This window comes from Colletes gigas, unplaced genomic scaffold, assembly GCF_013123115.1.
Source record: "Colletes gigas isolate AHSC1104 unplaced genomic scaffold, ASM1312311v1 Colletes_gigas_Sc00006, whole genome shotgun sequence".
Taxonomy (NCBI): Eukaryota; Metazoa; Arthropoda; class Insecta; order Hymenoptera; family Colletidae; genus Colletes; species Colletes gigas.
The window spans coordinates 2,181,430-2,203,855 of record NW_025106635.1 but is presented as its reverse complement, the minus strand read 5'-3'; the positions used below and the strand labels follow the sequence as shown (position 1 = coordinate 2,203,855).

Genomic DNA, 22,426 nt, shown 5'->3' with positions numbered 1-22,426 from the left:
AGGTATGGTAATTAAATAGCAAAAATGCCTCGATTCAAAACGGTGCATATTAACCATTGACCTAATACCTAACGTTACATTAGAGTGACGTAACGCGTCAAGTGCTAGAGCCACACATTCGTCACTTGGCGAGCAACTACATGTATATTCATCGACATAGGTAAATGTCCCACTGTTCGACGATTCTCAAATGTTTGCCGTTTGGAGTCGGTAATTATATAACTGTGAATATTTTGGCATGTTGACTCGAAGCAACGATAATCAAGAATTTCGAAATTACGTTTGCTGAAGTTATTAATTATTAAAAATACCCAGAAGATATCGAAGGAAAATTCACCTGGTAAACGCGTATAGAATGTGTTTAAATTGAACCAAGAATGATAGTAACGTTTCAGGGAAACGAACGCGATCGGCGACGATATCTAAGATTAATTTGCATTCGCGCTCGAAAGGGAAACGGACGAAGCTGTTTGTGCTCGGGGACAGCTTGAATTTCGTTGGGGGTTGAGAGCGGGGGAACAAGCGTATTGTTTTCTACGCGAGCTCGCTTCGAAATTTATCTTCGTGAAACTTTCCTGGCCTTCGTCTCAATGCGTCCGAAGAGTTTCCGCGTTTCTCTCGGGATTTCAAACACAGAGGAGCACGTAGCGCGGAACGTTTACCGAAGACTCGAGGCTCCATCTCATCTTTGGATAAACGAACTCGACGCACAAGTGGGTTTCGAATCCGTCTGTTCTGGCAGACTCTGTATAAGGGATCACACGTGCCTTTCTTCGAACTCGAAAAGGGAACGGCTGGGAAGCATCTCGAACCGAAAATAATCAGTCGAAACTGTCCTCCTCGCGTCACGAATAGCAACGTTGCGTGGAAACTTTTTTAACGAAGCCGTTCTCCAAGTCCCTGCACTGGATCTTAAACACATGGTATCTAGAAACCTAGCGAAGCGTGTCGAAGTTTAATTAAAAAACAAAAATCAAGTCGTTAAGCAGCTTATAACTTTGTACAGCTATATATTATTAAAATTCACGGTGAATCTGTTATTATGGATTGAAGGTTTAATATATGATATACTCGAGAATACGGAGAAATAATATTCCCTCTGACTTTTTAATAATTCGTGAATGATAAGGTTAATGTTTGCGTGAAAATGTATGAACTCGCGCATCGTCGTTTTAGCGGAATACGCCGAATCGATGAACGATGAAAAGTGGTTATGATTATTCTCAACGACCATTAAATATCAATCAGCGTCAATTCGTCGGGCAGTTTTGCATTTTAATTATCGCGAATTTTTCATCCTTCGATCCTAAATTCCGGTTGTCGCGTAATCAGCCGTACGGGAAATTCATATATTTCATAAAACGCAAACAAATTCCCCGCGCCGGGACTACGGGAGTCGTTTCAGCGCAGTATTTTCTTTCAATTTGCACGCACAGCTAAGCACGATTCGAATATATTGCTGTCTGGTTCGCGGCCGCGAGCGTAAAATCAAAATATGTCAGGGGAGAAGGATCATGGCGTCATACGTTTTAGACCAGGGACTCTCAACTTTGGCTATTTTTTCAGGAATCCGGAAAATTAGAGCTAATCATCTTCCAACTAATTGCGAGAAACAAATGGTATTCGCGTATGAACAAATCTAGCGTTCGAAAGTTAGACAACGAGCCAGAGAGGGTTGAGGTACACTGACATAAACGATCCTACACGCTAAACCGGGGCTGGTGCTTGTCAAACACGAACCCACGTTATTCTCGGCCCAGTTTAGCAGTTTTCCTCGAACGTCAGTCCCGGAGAAAAGTGGTCTTTCGTTTGCATTTCCGTTCACCGCGATAAATTGATCCTTAACCTTCTATATCCACGACGATCCATTCTTATCGGTCGCTGCCAGCAGCGGAAATCTCGTGGTCTGCTTGTCTTGGCAGAGACTTGGGATAAAATTTGATTCCAGTCGACAGTTGTGTGTCCGTACCAAAACAATTAATATTGTATCATCATCCGGCACTGGTAGCCAACGCGTCGGTGCCAAGAGGCATTTTTACTTGCAACAGCTTCTTATTCACGCATCGTATCTCGAAGAGAAGTTGCTATCTGCTGGCATCTACTCGGCTGTATCTTGCAAACCCGTACGACACGCTTTGCGAAATACTGAAGTACCTGAATGTACGGTACCGAGTAGTCCTAGCCGGGGTTCAAGTACACGTTTTAAAACTTCTACAAGTTTATTGCCTTCTGTACTAAGCATGCTTGTCAGCGCCATCAAAGAAGACCACGTAAAGAGGTACTCGGGGGTTAACTAACGACGAAGATTAAACGCTGAAACTTTGCACAAAGTGTACACGTAGAAACGAAATCTGCAAGGGAAGTTGTAATCTGATTATTCCATAAGCCAATCTTCATGGATTCAAATCTATTTTGCTCCGATATGGAGCATCGACTTTACAATATAATTAAAAATTCTCGGGAAGCTAATGTGCCTGAAAGAAGGGTTCATTTGGAGCGAACGATCATTTTAACGGACTCTGAGGACTTTCTTAATAAAAGTAAAGGGGTTCTGTAAATCCAGAATTTTCTACGCTCTCCTGTACGATAAAAAATAACGCGATTAAATGGCGGGCGTCGTGTTTCCCTCGACGATGCAGTGACGCGAGAAAGAATAAATTCTTCCTGTAACGCGATACAACGACGATGGCACATATTTAACATTAAACCTACCGGCACTTCGTATATATCCATTCCTACCATGACTGGTCAAACGACCAGTCTTTCTTTTTCTTTTTTACGAGGCAACGTACTTCGAATTTTTTCATTGGAAAGTCTACGAAGAGCCGAAGCCTCCGTCAACAAATTACTATTCTTATTCTCTCATTAAAATTTTTCTCAGGGGTGACCGAATACCTTGTATATTAAAGGAAGAAAAACATAATATCATTCGTATTTCTTAATTAATATTAGAACGTGTGGAATTATGTTCCCTCTTCCGAGAGAGAGAGATAACTATGTTGGTTATATGCCAACGATAATATATGTTACACAAAGCAGACGAAAATACGCTGCTCATTATGCAAAACGACGTATATTCGATACACGAGAGACTCCGCGAACAAGGTTGCGGTAATGTAAATTACTTCGTTGTAATTTATTTACTTATTTAAATGGGCATGCAACCCTCCTACTATAAACATTGTGATAAACCGAGCGGCAAACGGTGCAGGTATTATTATAGTTACGTATCGACGTATGATTTATCCGAAATAGCAATAAATATAACGAGTGGCGGGTAGTTGGAAATTACATGATTAAACAAAGTTAGAAAGCGATAGCCCCCCTGTGGATACATAGTTTGAATGAATTAACTGGACCACGGAATAAATCAACCGAATTAGAGAGGATATTAGCATAATTATATAATCTATTGTGGTAGCGGGATCGATACAAGGGGGCGCCACTTATCGGAATGTCGTGCGTGGGAGAAGTGAGTGGCCTCGAGATATTTTTGCGCAATTTATGGTAATATTTTAATAAGAAACGGAGAATTTAACGGGAGCGCTTACCGTTTCGTTGACAACAGGACGAGAATGATTTCAGATCGTATGATTATTGCAGGGTGGTCCAGCTTTTCCGGTGAACCAGACTCTGTCGAACATTTATGGCCGCAGGTCGGCCAGCCCCGATGTTCCAGATCACGTAGACGAAGCTCAGGTTCGTAAATCCACAAAATAATGTCGTGTGTGAATTGATAACCACCTCTCTTGTCGCTAAACACTTTGTTATAATTTCTGTTCGCTCGCCGCGCGTCTTTCCTAACCTGTCTACGACACTTTCCACTTCCGATCGCTTCTAATCACACCAAACCACATTCTGCTACCAATTGTTGTAGATGGTTGGGAACATTAATAACAATTGAATATTATTTCACATAAACAAGAGACAAATATGAACATATCATCGCAGCCAACGTGTCATTGCAGCCAACATATATCTCTAACACTCTATATCGATATCTTTAACAAATCGAGATGCTAACGATACGTTTGAAAAGACAGTCGATGTTCTAAAACTACAACACTTTCCATGCGAACTAATTTTATATAATGATAATTTACCAAACGAAACGTGACAATACTTCAAGTGAAATCTTTGATGAATCAATGAGAATCAAAACTTAGCGAAGAAGCTCTATATTTATGATGATCTATACAAAGCGGATCGCAGCCAATTTGCTAATATTATTTAGTTTGTATTTAATAATTGCATTACCCAGCTAAGAGTGATACGATTATTAATTAAACGCTAAATAATATTACCCAGGTCTCACCACGTGGAGGTTGCTGCGAGTGGAGACCCGAAGGGAGATAGATGGAATCAAAGTTCCATCGATCTCCCTTTTAGCTAAGCTTAGCTAGATTGCACCAAGTAATTATTTCGTTTAAAAAGGGGGTGAAGCTAAATTATGGGATACGCGACGCGACGCGATGCTGAACCGTTCAGCAGATCTTCGGATCGAATCAACACTGCCCTTGGTAGATTGATTTCTATTTCTAGCAATCGATCTATCATTGGTAGGCGACTAGATCTTTCGGACAAACTGGACGGCCGATCACATGTCTCGATCGATGAAACAGCGGTGATCGAAGCGAAAAACGAGAGAACGAGTCGAGAGAAGCTACTTGTTAAATAATTACTTGGCTAAAATTAACGTCGAAGCTCGAGTCTAGTCAAGTTGAAACTAAAATTCGGACGATAGAAGGAAACAAAGTTCCTTGGATATTCTGATTTAGTTGTACCAAGCAATTATTTGGTTAAAAAGTGGGACGAAGTTAATTTGAGGGACGCGACGCGACGCGACGCGACGCTGAACCGTGCAGCGGATCCGAGGATCGAACCTACTGCCCTTGCTAACTAGATCTCTATGGGATAATGGACGGCTGCGACTCCGAATCTAAGGTCTCCATTGCTCCAACGCAACCCGCCGGGAGCCCGAAGGACCCGACTCAAGTTGTCTGACAAAGAGAGAGTACCTCTGTTTCAGTGTCGACTTCCGCTGGAAGGTATGCGTTTCCGCAGGATACGGAAACTCCACACCTTCCAGCAGAGTACCAGTTTCCCTCGATCTAGCTACCTAAGGGAAGGCGATTTGATCTTTCGGACCAGATACACAGCCGATCACACGTTTCAATCGATGAAACAGCGGTGATCGAAGCTAGGAACGAGGGAACGAACGAGAGAGAAGCTACTTATTGAATAATTGCTTGGTACAGCGCGGATACACGTATAATAAAGAAGGCTTCGACGTTAATTTTAATACTCGCGACGAAGCATGAGACTAATCAACTTGCAATTAAAAGTCCCTCGGCGGTTGAGGCGTTCTCCCTCGATGTCCTTGCGATTAATCCAAATTGAAACTGGAATCAAAACTAATATTTATATTAGTGAGATATGGTAGTGAATTGAATAGACACTTAAAAATGATCTATCACCTAGCTAAAGGGAATTGAGCAGAGTATATTAGCAAAATGTGACAAGAATTTAAGCTGAGACGTAAAAATAAAAATCCTATATCATTCGGTGTCATGGAGGCAAATATTATATATGCTTCGACCAAATGTTATTCGTATCAAAACGAACATTCTTATATTGATCAGAATCATCGAAACAAATACGATATGAAAACGAAGATTCGTAATAATGAAAGGAACCGAGATCGAGACACCAAGTTGAATCAACACCAAACAATCAAACGAAATACCTCTCAAAGTACCCAACCAAACCACTCAACCAAAGTACCACCGTAGAATATTACGAGAATTCGAGCAAGAACGTAAAAATAAAAATCCATGAAATTGTATGGAAACAAATGTAGTATTCGATTGAAAACAATATTACATTATTATATCCTGGAATATTATACATATCAAAGCAATAACATAAATTCGACAAACAATATAAAAGTAGAATCAGAGAAAAGGAACATTCATAATAACCAAATAAAATCAGATAGATAAACAAAGTTGAATTCACATACAAACAAAGAAATAAAAATAATAAAATACAAATAAATGGAGTGGACTTACTACTTGTTGTCATTATATAGGGTAGTTACCACGGGGCCAGCTGTAAAGTAAGAAAATATTCATATTATAGCAACGTCAGTTAGGCAAGCAAGGCAAAATCAGTTCATTGAAGCGAAATTGGAATCAAACGATAGAATAAAAGAGGGGAGAGAATTTTTAAACAGTTCTTACCGTAGTCATCACCGTCCGGCACTGGTCAGTAGTGGTCAGTAGTGGTCAGTATGGGTAGGAGCGCTAGCCAGAACTGGTCAGTAGTGGTCAGTAGTGGTCAGCAATGGTCAGTTCTGGTCCCCCTGGTCACCACTGGTCATCCTAGGATGCCCACCAAGCCAGGAGTTCCGCCACCCTTCGAGTCCCCCGCGCGACTGTGACATACGAGTCCCCACATGAGCCTTTAATGTTGTCAAAGAGGAGTGGGGAGAGCCCAGCGTGTGTCAGCCACCTCGACCCGTCAGGCGGACAAATTATTTCGCGAGAAATTATTATTTACGCATACTGATGGACCTTTTCATTACTCATATACCACATATTGTTAAGAATTCTTCAAACTATTGCGTTTCAATGTTAAACAATGCCAAGTTTTATTTATAATTGTTGAATTCACACCATCGTCGAGTAAGTACTCTGTGTGGAGTTCACATGCAGCGATTGATATTCTTGTAAAATATTATTTTAATATTTGTTAAGATTTCGTATCACACGTACCAATGATTACTAGCATTTCCATCACGAAATCGCGTTTTACGAGCAAAAAGACTTCCCTTTCTAGTCAATTCTGGACCGTACAGCTTTCATTAACATACTAAAATTTCTGTAATTTAATTTTCTGTCTTACTTCCTCTTGTGTTTATTTCTAAATCTTTTGGTAACATTGTGAGTGACACGTAAATGGTAATGGGGCTCTAGAGTCCCAGAAAACTGGGCCGAAAAAATACATTGGGTGAAAGATCTACCCGTATACCTCGTCTGTGATACAATTACTTTCGTCATAACGTCGGTCTGGATTTGATCGATCGTCCATGACTTTCTACCGACAGAACAGGCACCTGTCAGATCCCTGTACGCCTCCGCGTTCCTACCACTGATTCCTGCCTTGCCGACGAGTTTCTGCATCTAATTTCTATTGGTTTCAAACGTTCGTCGGTAGTTTATCACCCGTCGATATCATCGTATCAACCGAGTGCATCGATCCTTCTTGCCCCGACACAGGAAACGCCGGAGCGTTAATAAAATAGATCGTAAATAAAAGTCTCGGTAAAAACGAGATCTCGCGGTCGGCGTTATTAAAAAAAAACGATCCCATAACGACGCGAACAAAGGAACCATCTTCGAGACGACAAAAACAGAAATTAATCTGTTCTGCGTCAAGGATAAATTATAATTTTCCGGAGGCCTGGTTTTCCTTTCCATCTCTTTACGTTTCTTCTCATTTCCGTGGCGAGCGGAGCGTAAAAGGTGAGAGGTGCTTTATCTCGGAATACAACTCGCCGTTCCTGTTATCTTTCTTTTGCTTCGTTCTTCGCGGAATTCCGCAGTGTCTCGGAAACGCGTGGGACGGAATCCATCGCGCAACGATCACCGACAGGGCTCGTTTCCGCAAAATCGATACCCCTCTAGAGGATTTTTCTTCGCGGAACAGCCCTTGAAACGCGTTGGCTTATCGCAGGGAACGCAAGGGAAAATCGTTCGATTTCGTTTCATAGAGCACAATTTTTTCGATTTTCCTTCTCTGCAAATGTTCGACATTAATATCGGTGTCAATTTTCGCAAAGTCAACGGAGCCACGACCGCGATAGAATTGCCCGCGGCCAGGAAATTTGTAAATTATACCCGAAATCAGCGTACCAGCATCATCAATGCCGTTTCGTGGCTTTCGTGTTTGCGTACCAAGTGCAGAAACTGCGGTCTCGCCGGGCTGTAATGCATTCCATTTGATATCGTCGATCTAATGAGCCGCGTTGTTTGGCGTTTAATCTGTCCAAATAATTCCTAAAACATCTGCGAATTATTTGATCGTAACGAAAATTTTAAATATATCACGAACAGAAAACCAGCCTCTTGGTTTTCGATTTTCTTTGTTTACGACGACTGCAATTATTCGAGTCGCGCTCTTTCGTCATTTTCCATCGCGTAAACAATGAATTTCACGTCCCCCGCAGACGCCGGTTCGTTCCCAAACGCCTCACCGCCAGATTTCAGCGAAAAGTTCCTAACAATTGCGAGGCACGTCGTTTTCAACAGTCGCGTCGGCGATAATGACACCCGACGCTTTCCTACAGAAATTACATTCGACGAACGCTGTTAATGAAATAATACTAAACGTTTTCAACGCGCAGATTATCAATAACTACCGATATAACGTCGACGGAATTGTATACCACTGAACCACTCAGCCGCCGTTCTCGCGGCACGAAGTTTAATTAAGCGGCCATTTAATCAGACCGTTACGTAAATTTTCGGTTAAATTTCCCAGAACATCGATCTTCGACAGTGAAACGTCTCCCTTGTCTCGGAATATTAATAACATTCGGATCATATATCATCCATACATTAGGAAAACAGGCCAGCTTCGTATTATTATTTGCAGGACACTATCAATTTTTATTTAAAAAAAAAAAAATAACGTAACAGAAAAGTTTTTCATCGATAAGCAGTTGTCACGAAGACTGCGCGCGTTAGTTTCTTTTTTGCATTTTTATAAATGCGAGCTTATTTGATGAAAAAAAGATTCCATCGCTCTGGAGCGTGTCTCTGAATAAATTTGTCCCGGTTGAAAGCATGATTAATGTTCTTGTCGTTGCAATACCGAGAGCACGTGTGAAAATATGCTTGTTTACGAGTTCGCGACGATCGTTCGAACGCCGCGCGTTCCTCCTGCATCGGGACGGGAAGAAGCGTGTCGGAATTAGACCACGACGCCTTGGTAGGAGCGTCGGGACGCGCGACCACCAACGTCGAGACGTTCTTACGACAGTACCGACGCCGACGTCCATCCCTTCGAGGTAGAAGCTCGACCTCTCCACGGAACTTCCTCGTGACTCGGTGTATTTCTACGCACGCGTGTCCCTCTTAAGCAATCTGTCGCGAGTGCTTTTTTTCGTGGCTTCGCTTGTCCTCGGTCCCGAAACGTCGTGGAAAATAGTTTTAAACGAGTTGGCTACAGCGCGGAACGTGCTCCTTTTCGCTGCAACTTTGAAAAATGGAAACTTCGACCATCGTCGAACGTACGGGGACCAGAGTGACGCGTGATATTCAAAGTTCGATTCGCAGTGCGTGCGAGGGAAAGGTTTCCACGGTTCGAAAGCAGGAAGTTTCTACCCTTTGGATTCGTTTCTAGTGTGTCGAGGAGGATCAATGAAACGGGAACACGTGGATCGCGGTGCTGGGGGATGAAAAAGGAGATCCGTCAGTTGACACGAATAGTCGACCTTGCCAAACCTTCTCTTGTTCTCGGAAGAGTGTCGTCAAATCGGGTGCTTGAGAAGCTCTAGATACAGGGGACGAGAGCGAAACGAGGTTTCTGAAACCGTGGATCGCCAGAATAATGCAGCAAATGATGCTGCATGAGGTCAACGTACTCTTTATTCGAAACGTCATTTCTCTTTCGAGTACCCTTGGTTAAATTATTTTTTATCGAAATCTGAATAATTCGTTGTATCGGTTTAACGTTGATTTTTACATATGGAGCTTGTGTTTTCAATCAACGTTTGTAAGCTGATTACATTTATTCAAATTATTATTGAGGAGCAACGAGGTACTGGAATTGCCTATTTTTCCATTTTGTAGCGTGTCAAGAATGATAAATGTATGGCGGGTAACAACGCATGCTTGTATTTCATCATTCTTAACGGCCTGCATAATGGAAAAATAGGCAAATGGAATACCTATTAGTTTCCAATAAAAATGTTAATAAATCACATTGAAACGCGAATGCAAAATCAACGTCAGCGTGTTTTAAAAGTTCTAAAATTTATATTTCTTGACGAAGGTATTAAAATTCATTTATGCCGGTAACAATAAAATATGCAGCCGGTGTAATATTACGAAACTGAACTAAATTCGACGGATTTGGAATTCACGGTTCCACTAACGTTGGAATTGGATCGAAATTGAATTTAAATCATGATGCTGTATCGGGTTCTAAGGATGTTAGGGGAGCAACGAAGGAGATGGAGCAATGCAAAATTTAGAATAATACAGTCGCAAGGAATGAATATTCCACGAGACTTCCAGTAAGAAAAAATGAAATTTATTGACTGAGTCACAGAATGCATATACAATGTTGATGCAAGACAGACTGGCAGAAATTCCGTGAACCGACCGGTGGAGAATAACAAAATTTCTTGCATTTTATATTAGAGGATGTTAAAATTAACACCTGCGTCGATCTAATAATATTCTATAGACTTTGAAACAGCAGCTTCGACGTTGGGAAGAATTTCCCGCTGAAAATAAGCCCAAACGCGACCTTCTTCTGCCTATTTTTAATAATGTTAACCCTGTGCACTCCACTGGCGCCGCTACGGTGATATAATAATAAGCACCACTACTCGATTCAAATTTTATTTACCACGCAAACTGAGTTAGCAGAGTAAATTGTAAGAATTTATTTTCTCTTCGAAAGTCTCTGAACTCGACGATGTCGCTTTCTGGGCGATCGTATTTCATGTACAGAGACCTTGTTTACAAAATTGGTCGAATGGGTATTCAATAACAGAGCTGTCGTTCGCTTCGATGGTCACTGAAACTGACAAAAATATAAACAGTAATGAAACTATCGTATCATTGCACAATATTCGAAAATTTATTCTTACCTCACTGGTCATGGTTTGCCAACTCCCGACAGAAATTTACTCGTCGCGAACGTCGCTCAGGGACAATCTTTGTAGTTCGATGCAGCATCGGATCACGCGAAAAGTTACGGATCGAACTTAGGCTCGTGTTTCGTGGCGAAATATTTAATCAGGTCCGGTGCACCTCGACCGAATCGTGATTTTAACGCGCGGAAGGCCTTTCAGAGGCGGAAACAAAGGGAATACGGTAACAGTGTTCCAACGTGTAACGCGTTCGTAGTCCTATCTTGTCCTCGCGTCCGTGGCTCGCAGGTAAACAATTTCACAGAGCTGTTTGATATTCTTGGAGATGCATAAACGTTTCAGCCGCTTTGAAGTTTTCCTTCTTCCGAGCCAGTGGCACGTACGGAACCCCATTAAACAGCGCGCCGAACATTGTCTTCTCTTCGGCGATGTTAAAGATAGCATCGCGAAGGATAACACAGAAGGACCAATTTTCCCGCGGAACGAGGAAACACAGCGCGAAGGACGGGACGCGTCGTTGAATTCCCCTACTCTTTGCCGAATGGGAAACATTTTTCTTCCATTAGTGTCAACCTTACGACGTTCACTTCCGCCCCTGTCCTCGAATTTCATTTCTCACGTCTTTATCTCGCGAGAAACATTCCGCGGGATCGTTAAAGGAATTGCCAGGCGTTGTTCAACGAGAGAACTTCCTTCTTACGGTTACTCTTTTATTATCCACCCCCCTTCCGGCGACATTTATCGGGGTTTGTCATCGATTGGCTCGGGTCTTTGTGACGCTCTGTCTTCTTTGCGATTCCCCGTGCCACGCAGTTTTTTTAAGCAACATCGAAACTAATTACAGAAATTTGTTCGATAAAAGGAATCGATGGACACCACGTTCTTTCGCCCCTGCGTTTTGATAGCTCGATCCTGAAGATATCACGAGTCCAGGTTAAACGCTAAAATATTTTCTCGTATTATAATTTTAGTAGAATTTTAATGCACCATTTATTTCATCGATATTACCCGAATTTTATTTATTTTTTTTAAATTGTACATGCGACGCGGGCTTTTGCAATTGATTCAAACGCGAAGCAGTAAATATTATTTATTTGTCAAAGGATTTCGCGAGAACTCAATTTAGTTAAAAGCTTCGTTTAAATAAAATATCACCGATAAAAGGCAGTGCAAACAACTCTATTGCGATATAATTCAAGTAAATTTCTCTCTGTTTCATTGCGCGTATAAAATAAAATGTGTGATAACAAAAGAGAATACCAACGTTGTTATCGAGGTACGGAAAATTTATCAGTTTATAAATAACGAGTATAACGTTGATGAATGAATCGAGAACTCAATACTAGTCGAAGTATCCATGTGTACGAATCATGTAGCTGAAGTAATGACGAGTAGATGTTGATGTAGTTTATTCGTTAAAAGGATTGGTATTACTGTCCACCCTTTGCCGAACAAGCTTCTTATAGACACTTTTTTTGTATCACGTATCCCAACGACGAGGGGTCACTACTCCAGTTTCTTGACGTCGATCGGGATTCACTGTCATTGGCTTGGTGTCCGTTCGTTCGACCCTCAGCACCGTAAAGTAATGGCGGAACGTGGAAATTGCTTGCAGAAATCCGCGAGATAGGAACAAACGGAAGACGAGTGACGGGCACTGGGAATTTTAATTCATTTTTCATCGCGCGTAACATTTTGAAAGAGCGTAAAAACGGCGGATGAAGCGAATGGGGAGAATTTTTGAAGAGCGTCATCGGGTCTTTTCGAACAATTCACCGTGAACTATCGAAATGTTTCCGGGCGCGAAACAGTGACTGGAAGAAAATTGCGCGATCGCGCGCGACAGCCGCGAGACCCGATGATTTATTTTTTATCGGAGAAACGATTTCGCCAAGTTCGAAAGTCACGCCTGAATATATATTCCGAGCGAGCTCTCGGGGGCGTGTAAACAGTGAAATAAAAAGTAGGGAGCCGGGGAATCGATGCGTATTTGTGCGAAAGAGAAATGTGTTTGGCGGTTCCGAGCAACGAGATCCGAAGATTCGAAACGAGCCGAATTTTTTAACGGGAAATAAAGTGGCTGAAAGTCGATAGAAGTGAATAATTGAACTGGACGCGGAGATGTAAATCTGCAAAGTTGCGCCAAATTTGAATTTCTACAAAAGCCAGATTGATGAGATTCCAGGAAGTTTGGAAACCACGTTTGAATATATATTCTGCACCGGTTCGCGAAATAACGTGAATAGTTAAGTAAAAAGTGGAAGTGAAATGATGAAATGCATTCGGCGTTTCGATAGTGTGCGCCAGAGGTTCGAACTAGATCGCAATTTTAACAAAAATTCCCATAAAAATCCTCTGTAAAAGTACACTCGCGAAGTTGGATTTAATTTGAGTTTCCGCGCAGGTTGAATTAACGACAGCGCGAATCCTGTTTGTGAAATATCGCGTGAAAGGGCGTATTTAGATGGCAAACTGGATACTTGTGTAAAACTTGCAGTAATTTAGTGAATTTAAAAGCCACGCCTGATGTATAATATATCTCGCGCAGATCTCGTGGGCGTGCAAACGTCGAAGTAAAAAACTGGGAAGCAGAAATGGACGCGTATTTATAAGAAGAAGAAGAAATGCATTTGGAGCTCCTGCACTCGGAGGATTCGAGCGTTTGAACTGGATTATAATTATTGAGAAAAATAGAAATACAAGGACCTAACATTTCTGCAAAAGAAAACCTATATATTTGGTCTAAAATTGAATAGATTTAATAGAAATAAATTTCCTGTAGAAAAATGTTTAAACTATTGGACTAACAAGTGCAATTAAGAGCCCCTTCGCGAGTATTCATCGAAATTCTGAGTAAAATTGGGATTTCATCGATAATAGGAAATTTTGTGGACCAGTTGCCACAAAAATGGTCGACGAAGGGAGGTTTGGCGAGTCGACGCGATATTAAAATGCAAAAAGTACGGTGCGAAGCCTCGTGAAAAGCACTAGCGCGCGGCGGATCAAAGTGAACGAGAAACGCGGTTCAACGGAACGAAACAATGATCGACTGGGTGTCTATCGTGCGTCATTCGAGGCGTCGTTTCAGCGACTATATGTACGGGGTGCCCATGAAAGTGCGCAGACGAAGAACAAAGAGACCCTGTCAGTCCATGCAGCGCGGCAATCGTAACGTTCGTTCGCTGGATTCGAAATGTTGGAACGATGTTTGCGGATGTTGCTGGAATCACGTGAGTTCCAATAGACTTGCCAATAAACGCAATTACATGGCGCGTTTATTCCATAGCGGCACTAATTCAAAGGCCGGGTAAACGAACGCGCGACGAAATATCGTTTCGAAAACCGTCGAAACGACACCGCGAAACGCGATACCGAATAATTTATAGAAACGCGGAATGGGTCGACGTTAATAGGGTTTCCCGTATTTTTAAGCAGAATCGAGTCGTCGTTTTCGATGTTCGCGCGTTTAAAACGCCCTGGAAATTCGGCGCGGGGCTTTTAGCTAAATTCGTTTGAAAAGCAGGAAGCCGATGTTTATTTATACGAGCCGGCTGCCGAACGTAGATCAACGTGTAGTTCATTTACCGACACGATCGCGTTAAAGCGCTGGAAAATTGACTGGTCGGAGAATTGAGCTCGAAGTGCCATCGATTTATTTCATTCGATCGCGTCGTTTTGCCGCGGGGAAAATACAGCGAATATGCCCCTAAGCTATGGAGGATTTAAAGAAGTACTTCATCGAAGGATTGATCATATTTCTCGAAGACAGTTGATATCTTTGCGAGTAGAATCATTAACAAATCTATCTATGGGTATATTAGAATCTTAAGAATACTACTTGTCGTTACTGTTCGTACTGGACTCTTATAATAATTAAATTTTACTATTATGAAAGAATGCTTGAGCAAAAAAAGGTAGTCTTGGTGTACTTTAATAGTAAACTGCACATAGACATGTATGAGAAAAAAAATAGAAAATGGAAGAGGTGATTAAAATTTTATAATCGAAAACCAGAAGTTCCTGGCAGGTATAAGTTCTTTTTTTATGGAAATTTAGTTCCTTTTACGTGGAGAGAAAGGGCACGAGAACAAATGTGAAACTATTGAATCACAGTGCCCTGAATTTCCAAGTTAACACCGTGAAATACGAGCTGTAATTTGTGCTTTCATTGGCCATTGAGCAATTTTATTCTTTATACGAGAAGAAATACAGCGTGGTCGAATCTGGAATTGTGGGTGGTCATTCCGCAACGTTCAACCTAAGGACGTAATACAAAAATCTAAAATTAGATCTCCGTTATGAATAGTACAATACAAATCGATGTAGAAACCAAGTCTACTTCAACGAATTCTGCCTACCAGAAGAATTAAATAACACAGAACCTACGGTGGAATATTTCTTGGAAACATAAACGTTTTGAATGTCTGATATCATACATGTCTGAAACAGTAGGGAAATAGTAGTAAATCATCTGGGATGACTAAGTTACAACAGTGAGTGTATTTCATTGAAATTTATTTATGAAGTAGAGCTCATATTTTTCGGTGAAAAAAAAAATTTCAAATCGACCTGGAAAAATTATTTTCGATCGCGGGGATCAATTACAATCATTTTTCATGAATAGACATAGCCCCGAAATCCTACGCATTTTCGAGAAAAAAATTCTTTTTTAAAATTTCTGGCCATGAATGAACGATTCCCCTGAAATTATATGCGCAAGTTTAAAAAATCATAACTCCTGAACGGATCGAAGGATTTTGATGTTTCAAAATGCAAGCGACGCGTATTTTAATGAAGAGTATGTAGAAATTCTAAGAATGTTGGAGAGGCCCACAAAAATGGGCCGAAAAAATACTTTGAATGTAAGGTCTACTCGTATGCGTCGTCGTGGTTTTAGTAAACGTTCGCTGCGATCATCGACGCAGCAAAGCCCCCCCCCTACAGCACGCGTCGTATCCTGAAGCCCCGCTGGGCCGCGATAATGAAATGAAATCCGGGATTCCGGGAGATTAGCCGATGAAAGTCGAAGCGTCGTCGATATCGAAACCTGATGCGACGAGCGCGTCAGTCGGAGCCGAGGCCAGCCAGTCGAAACAACGTCGGAGCGCTGGTTTATTTACATTCCCCCCCACATCGATTTTGTTTTGGTTCGCCGTCTACCACGTAGCAATGATCTTCTTGAACGTTCACAAAGTCGGTCCTTGCGAGGTATGCCTGTTGAGGCAGCGAACAGACGCGGACGATCAGAAACGCGTCGACCATCACGTTAAACGCAAAACCAAATGGACGAGGGTACATATTAAAATTTTAGTGACGGACACGGTGATAAAATTGAGAATAATTCGGGTTAGTTATCCTTGCCAGTGAATTCACTCGGTACTGAAACTCGCCTCGAATTGCAGAAGACGCGATACACCGGCAGAGGCGTGGAGGAGCAGTTGCCACCCCCTCCGTCGCCACCCCAGCTGAAGGAGGCCGGACAGTTGGATGGAGTTCCTAGACCAAATTCAGTCGATCGTATCCTTCATCCCGATGGTAGCCAGCACATTCTGACTAGTCACGAGACCCTCAATAAGGTAGGATTTGATTTCTTTTAAGATTATTATTAACCTTTTCCTTCTGAAATTGTCAGTCACAGAGAGAAATATCAGACTACAAATGATCTATTCTTTGAAATAATTGGACACTTTGAAAACTTTCCAAAATTTTCTATGTGTATTTACTTGCCCTTGACTCTCAAGCTTGTGATTTATTTATAGTAATACTCGTCACCATACTGTAACATTTAAAAACAATTTTAGAAAAGTTACTATTCAGTAATTCTAAATATGTAGCTCTGTGACTGAAATGGGAACGAAAGTGTCCATATTTATTGCTTCAGACCGTACAAAGTGACCAGATTGTCGTCTTACGAAGAAGACACAAGCAAAGTCGTATCTAAACAAATCTTCAGATTTGTTGATACATACACACCTGACCACGTGTATGTCGACGCATGCTCGCCAGGTCTACGAGCTTTCGCCATCTGTTCCATTCCTCTCCAAACGCCACGAAAATCAATGCGAAACACCGAAAGGGTTTCCCTTCTAGCTACCCTTACCGACTGCCTCAAATAAAAATCGAAACCATTACCCTTCGTTCAAACCAAAGCATATTTAATACATTTTTGGTAGATTGTGAATACAGTTTCAACCCTAAGACAATATCTAACATAGTTAAACGTAATCAAACTCCAAATTACTCGAATGACTTCCATCGATTTCAACCCCTGAAGCTGAGTTGCAACCACCCTCGGTTAGATGGCGTGCAAAGAGCGTTCGATTTCCAGGAACGACGAATAGATGGTGTAACGCTCGCGTCACTGATAAGGGTGCATGCTTTGTTATCGCGTGAGCGTACCGCGAAGCACGTGGAGGATGCAGTCCTGTCGCGGCTACCGGACACGTCGACACCGCGCCGGAAGTTGGACCGTGTGTGTGCTCGGATCGAACCGCGAGTGCGTCGATTCGAAGAATGTCCAGCAAGAAACGAGCTCCGCGGGACCGTCTTTCGTTAATGAGGCGCGAGAGACGTCCTTGGTACGACGTGACAAATTGAAACACATTATTGATCCTTTCTCGAGACGGCCGACTTGGCGCGAATAGTGCAAACGCGATGGTTTTTCGTCGCGCGTGATCAATGACGCGTCCGAGAAGCTCCCGGAGACGCGGATAAACGCTTTTGATTTATTGTCGAGCCCATTGTTCGTTTCAACGACACCCTTTTCCGTAACACTTTCTCTCCCCACACACACACACGTCGAGAACGCTGCCTCCTGTCGCCGTTCGAACGATAAATTTGGCCGATCGCGGATCGGAAAGAGGTCAGTTTTCATATAAACGCGATACAGAGGCCAGGCGTTTGACATTCAAGCGTGACTCAGTCGTCGGGGATTGCCGTTGTGAATCATGAATGGATATTTTCGCGATCGTAACGCGGCAATCGAGATTTCGCGCGGTTTGTTTTTCTAGTGGCTGGTACGATCGATTGAACCGCAGGCGAGAGAGCTAAGAAAGCGCGTTTATGTTTACTTCTTCGACTTTGTAAATTACCCCTCAGCGTGGATTTCGAACGATACGCGATATCGTGAAATCAGATGTACACGAATAATATCGCTGTACTATTTTCAGATTTTACTTGGTCGATCGTCGATCTTTTATTTTTTGAAGAGGCAAATTTTGGGAAACATTAAAGTTTCCCTTATGGAATTTCATCGCCATCGACTATTTCAATTGTCATCGATCTCAAATTTTAAAAATTATTTTAGATCATCAATGTCTATATAATAAAGAAATCAGTCTCAAGCAAAGGAGTATGTGATCAGCAAATATAACGTGTCGTCGAGTAATGTTTGCCTAGTCACGGACCTCAGACAGACTAACTATTACGCCTGACCCAATACGACTCGTAATTCCTTCCAAGAACTATGTTTCTATTTCCTTGGAACAAAGCTTAGAAACGTCGATTCCTAATCGAACCGGAGTAAAAGGGCAGACAGCGTGTTTTTGTTTACTTCTTCGACCACCTCGTACGGTTTCAGCCGGTTCCAATATCGCGAAGCTTCCAGCACCGATCGAGTACGAATTCGAATTTGAATTACAGAATATTGTATCTCTGTAAAAGGCTTGTACTCGTAGTATATTTAACTCTATTCGACGGCTGCTCGAATAAAGTGTTACTCTGGAAGCAGAAACGTCCATTTCGACGACTGCATTACGTACGAGGCAAAACGCATTATCGTCCTCGCTTACATATTGTTCGCTTTCGTCGTTCAAGTATTACACCGCGGCCGGAATACCAACGACGATACGTTTCCCGTCATATTATAATAACTTTCCCACTGTGGCACCGGGCGTATTTCTCGCGGCGGATATATTCTCCTTCTGGCCAACTTCTACGTTTCTTCCGCCCGTTTCTCCCCCCGGTGATTTATTACGGCGTTTTTACCTTTCTACGTGGAATCAGCCCACGGCTGCGCCGGGGCTGTGTCAACCTCCGGGAGCTTTAGTACCGATCTACGGCGAGAAAAATTGCGAAAATTCGTCGCCACATCCGACAAAGCTGTCCGCTTCTCAATTGTCCCTTTTGTAAATTTAATTAGAATTTCTTTAGGCTTGATTCGCATCTATATCTCTGTTAGTTCAAGACAAATAACAATAGAAAGCTCGTAAAGACGGTGTTATACCCCGTTTGACCCACTTGTTAAATCAGAAAGTAATTCGCCCGATAACCCTTAAATGGATTCTGTTATCAATAGTTCTGAGTGCAGCCCTAGGCAGGTTGCGCCTAGCTTCAGCTGTCTAGAGTCCTAAGTTTCGGGCGGCGAAATCGAGGCGAAGCTCTCGGGCACAGCTGATGGAACGGACTTAGAAAGATTCAGGTGGAAAGGGATTCGGTCCAATCGAACAGACTCCAGGCACTCTCCATTTCTCCTCCGCGATTCGGCTAGGCGTGTGCTCTTTAAGGTGACCCAGATCGAGTCTAGTGCTATTTTATTTCCTACAGTGTCTCGTTCTACGCGATCCTATTGTTAGCGAGCGCGAGAACCGTCCGAGGAGCATTGTTTTTCGACGCGAGCACACCGACGTTGAATTTTCAATTAATTTACTATCGTTCGTCTTGTCCCCGCGTCGATCGTCCCACATTATCTTTCGCGTACGAAGGTGCAGTTTTATCCGTCGTAATATTTACACCGTCGTAACTTCGGTTTATATTAAGGATACGGTCCTTAAAATGGCCGCTTCCATTACGTTTACTGCTCCGCGTAATCGCCATCCGCCGGAGGACTTCTGCCAACGACGAGTTTCTTGATGTCGACATGAAAGGATTGAACAGTTTATCGTCTCGATTATAGTCTGACAGTTTTTTTATGTCTCTCGTATTCGAAACCTTGGAAAGGAAACGCAATTCGATCGATAAGAAAATATCGTGTCAGTTCTAACAACGTCTTCGTGAATATCTGTTTAACGCCAAAAGGGATTTTTGTGCTCTCCGTGCAGTTTTATCGCGAAGTCGAATAGAAATTGATCGCGCGGTCCTGTTGTAATGCACGGTGTAATAAATAAACCGTTCAGGAAGTGTCTAATTAACGATAAATCTTCGTTGTTATCACCGGGCAATTAGCGAAATTACACGCGAGCCCGTGCAGCCTGGTTTCGTCTATAAAATATTATAATTGAAGAGGCCGATTCCCTGCACGCGAGACTGGCTTGCGTGGATTCGGTTGGACCGTTTAATCGGCTCCTGATAAACCGTGTCGCATATCTGATGACAGCTCAGCGTTTATTACGTCCTTTGCCCAGAATTCCGCCCACGCGGTCCGAATTTCCGCGCCCGTGCATTGTGAAATCAACGAAACATAATTCTAATATTAAACCCGACAGTCGACGACGCATCCGCTATAGATCGTTATATGGTACAAGAGCAATATCTCAAAAGTTCATGTCGTACGATGTTTTATAACTTCGTTTTGCTAATTACAAGCCACGTTCTGTGCTATCGTGCCAGAAACACTTTGCAGAAACGACTCTAAGTAATATGGTGGTTCTAGAACAGATAGCATCTTACGAAGTAATGTGTTTCGCGTAAAATGTAATGCTCTGCACGCATCACGCGTCAAGTTAAAATTGCGTGACCGGTCAAGAAGCTTTATTGACTATGTAGATAATGTACAAATTAAATTATATTCGATAAAATGAGAAAGTCTTGTGAAACAATATAAAGCGTTTGGATAGATGAGATTAGTCAGGGGTTTATTATTTAAAAAATAGTAGGAAGGAGTTATGACAAGGTGAAGTTACGAAAAAGAAGTGCGACGAAAGGTAGACTAGGTTACGGGGTAGTTAAAAGCGGAGTTTTCTAATTTATGGCCTCTTAGGCTCGTCGACTGGACGTAAGGACACTGTCGAATATGAAGAGTCGCGAGAAACGTAGTCCTTTCGTTCTTAAGAACACGTTTTCTTAAGTGTTGCCAAATATGCCCGACCCACTACTCGCGACGCAACAAAATTAACGACCTTAAGTAACTCTAAATAGGGTAAAGTTCATATCTCTTCGCGCAATAGTCACAGTTTTAACGCGACAAAAATACTAAAACTTTAGACACACGTAGATTAGGCACTACTAGAGTTTTATCCATAATTGAAACGCTGTTAGAGGCGGTGAAGCTTCCCCTTTAAAATGGTTTTTGGTTTTTGATGATCCGACTTTCCGTTTTCGAGATATCGTAATTTAAATGAAGGGGCAATTTTTAAAATTCCAGTCTCCGTCTTAGAAAAGCTTATTAAAAGTATATAAACTTTAGATGCGTGTAGTTCCGAAACTACTAGCGTTTTATTAATTATTGAGGTATTGTTAGGAGCGGCAAAGCTTCCCCTTTAAAATGGTTTTTGGTTTTTGACGATCCGACTTTCCGTTTTCGAGATATCGTAATTTATGTAAAAGGTAATTTTTTTTATCTCTGTCTCCGTCTTACGCGCTCGGACCTCTGCCTCTCACACGTGAATGACGTCACGTTTACTATTTACTACGAGCACGTGCGGTCAACGACCTTGACAAGGCCGTAGTAAGTTCATTCACCTCGCGATGCATCTTCGAAACTAGCCATTGCATCGACTTGAAACTAAAATCGTCATATCTCCGGAACTAATAAAGCTATCGACTCGTACAAACGCTCATTTTAAAGGGCATTTCATCCCCTATCTAATGACTACACTCACTACTATAATTTATGCTGTCTTCTATGTTTATTTTCACATTTACTTTGACGCTACACACACAAAAATGTCTCGGCAATTCCTATTGATTATACAACCGTTATACGATTAACACTCTATTATAAATTGTTTATTTAATTGAAAATAAATTTACACAAGTATACAAATGGTATACGAATGAATGTGCATGAGGTGTCAGTAGGTTTAACGTTAGTCAACTAGTACTTTAACGAGAACTTATCTTAATTGCACGTAAACTTGTCCACGTTTGATCGATGGCATGTTTAAATAGACTCACCTTTCAAACAGTGCAATTCCTATGTACTATGAATATAAAAATGAGTTTACTTTGGAAAGATTTCGCGATAATTCTGAAACGTTCGTACTTTGTATACTCTCTGTTCTTCCGCGGTGCACGCGAGCACTTATTCCGTTATTGCACTTATTACAGGCGAGCACACGCTTCTCGTTCGGTCTCTGTCATCGATGGTAAATACCCTGCACGCGCCCCCGTCGAGCAGCATAAATTACATGTGCCTACGCGTAACGGCGCTGCGAATGCATTTAATGCGCACTAGTGGAAGACGCGCGTAGTCGCGGAGATCGTAAAACGTGGATCGCTGTTTAATGCACCTGATGCGTATCGTCGACACAGCCCCGTTGAATTCTAGTCCAACGAACTGTGTACGTGGGCGCGTTCAAGCTCGATCGAGCGATATTCTTCTAATTGTCGAGCTTCGAAGGTGTCGGACGTCGATATCGTGACGCCTACCAGTGCACGTTA

At 42.1% G+C, this 22,426-nt stretch overlaps 1 protein-coding gene across 8 annotated transcripts in view; it reads left to right on the top strand.

Moving 5' to 3' along the window:
• The window catches only part of LOC122395825 (disks large homolog 4), a 292,810-nt gene that overhangs the window by 55,166 nt on the left and 215,218 nt on the right, over nucleotides 1-22,426 (top strand). For all 8 annotated transcript variants that reach the window (XM_043393710.1, XM_043393714.1, XM_043393711.1 and 5 more), the window contains exons 3-4: nucleotides 3,604-3,699; nucleotides 16,291-16,464. In XM_043393710.1, coding sequence (XP_043249645.1) covers nucleotides 3,604-3,699; nucleotides 16,291-16,464 — 270 coding nt within the window. The remainder of the gene's footprint in view (nucleotides 1-3,603; nucleotides 3,700-16,290; nucleotides 16,465-22,426) is intronic.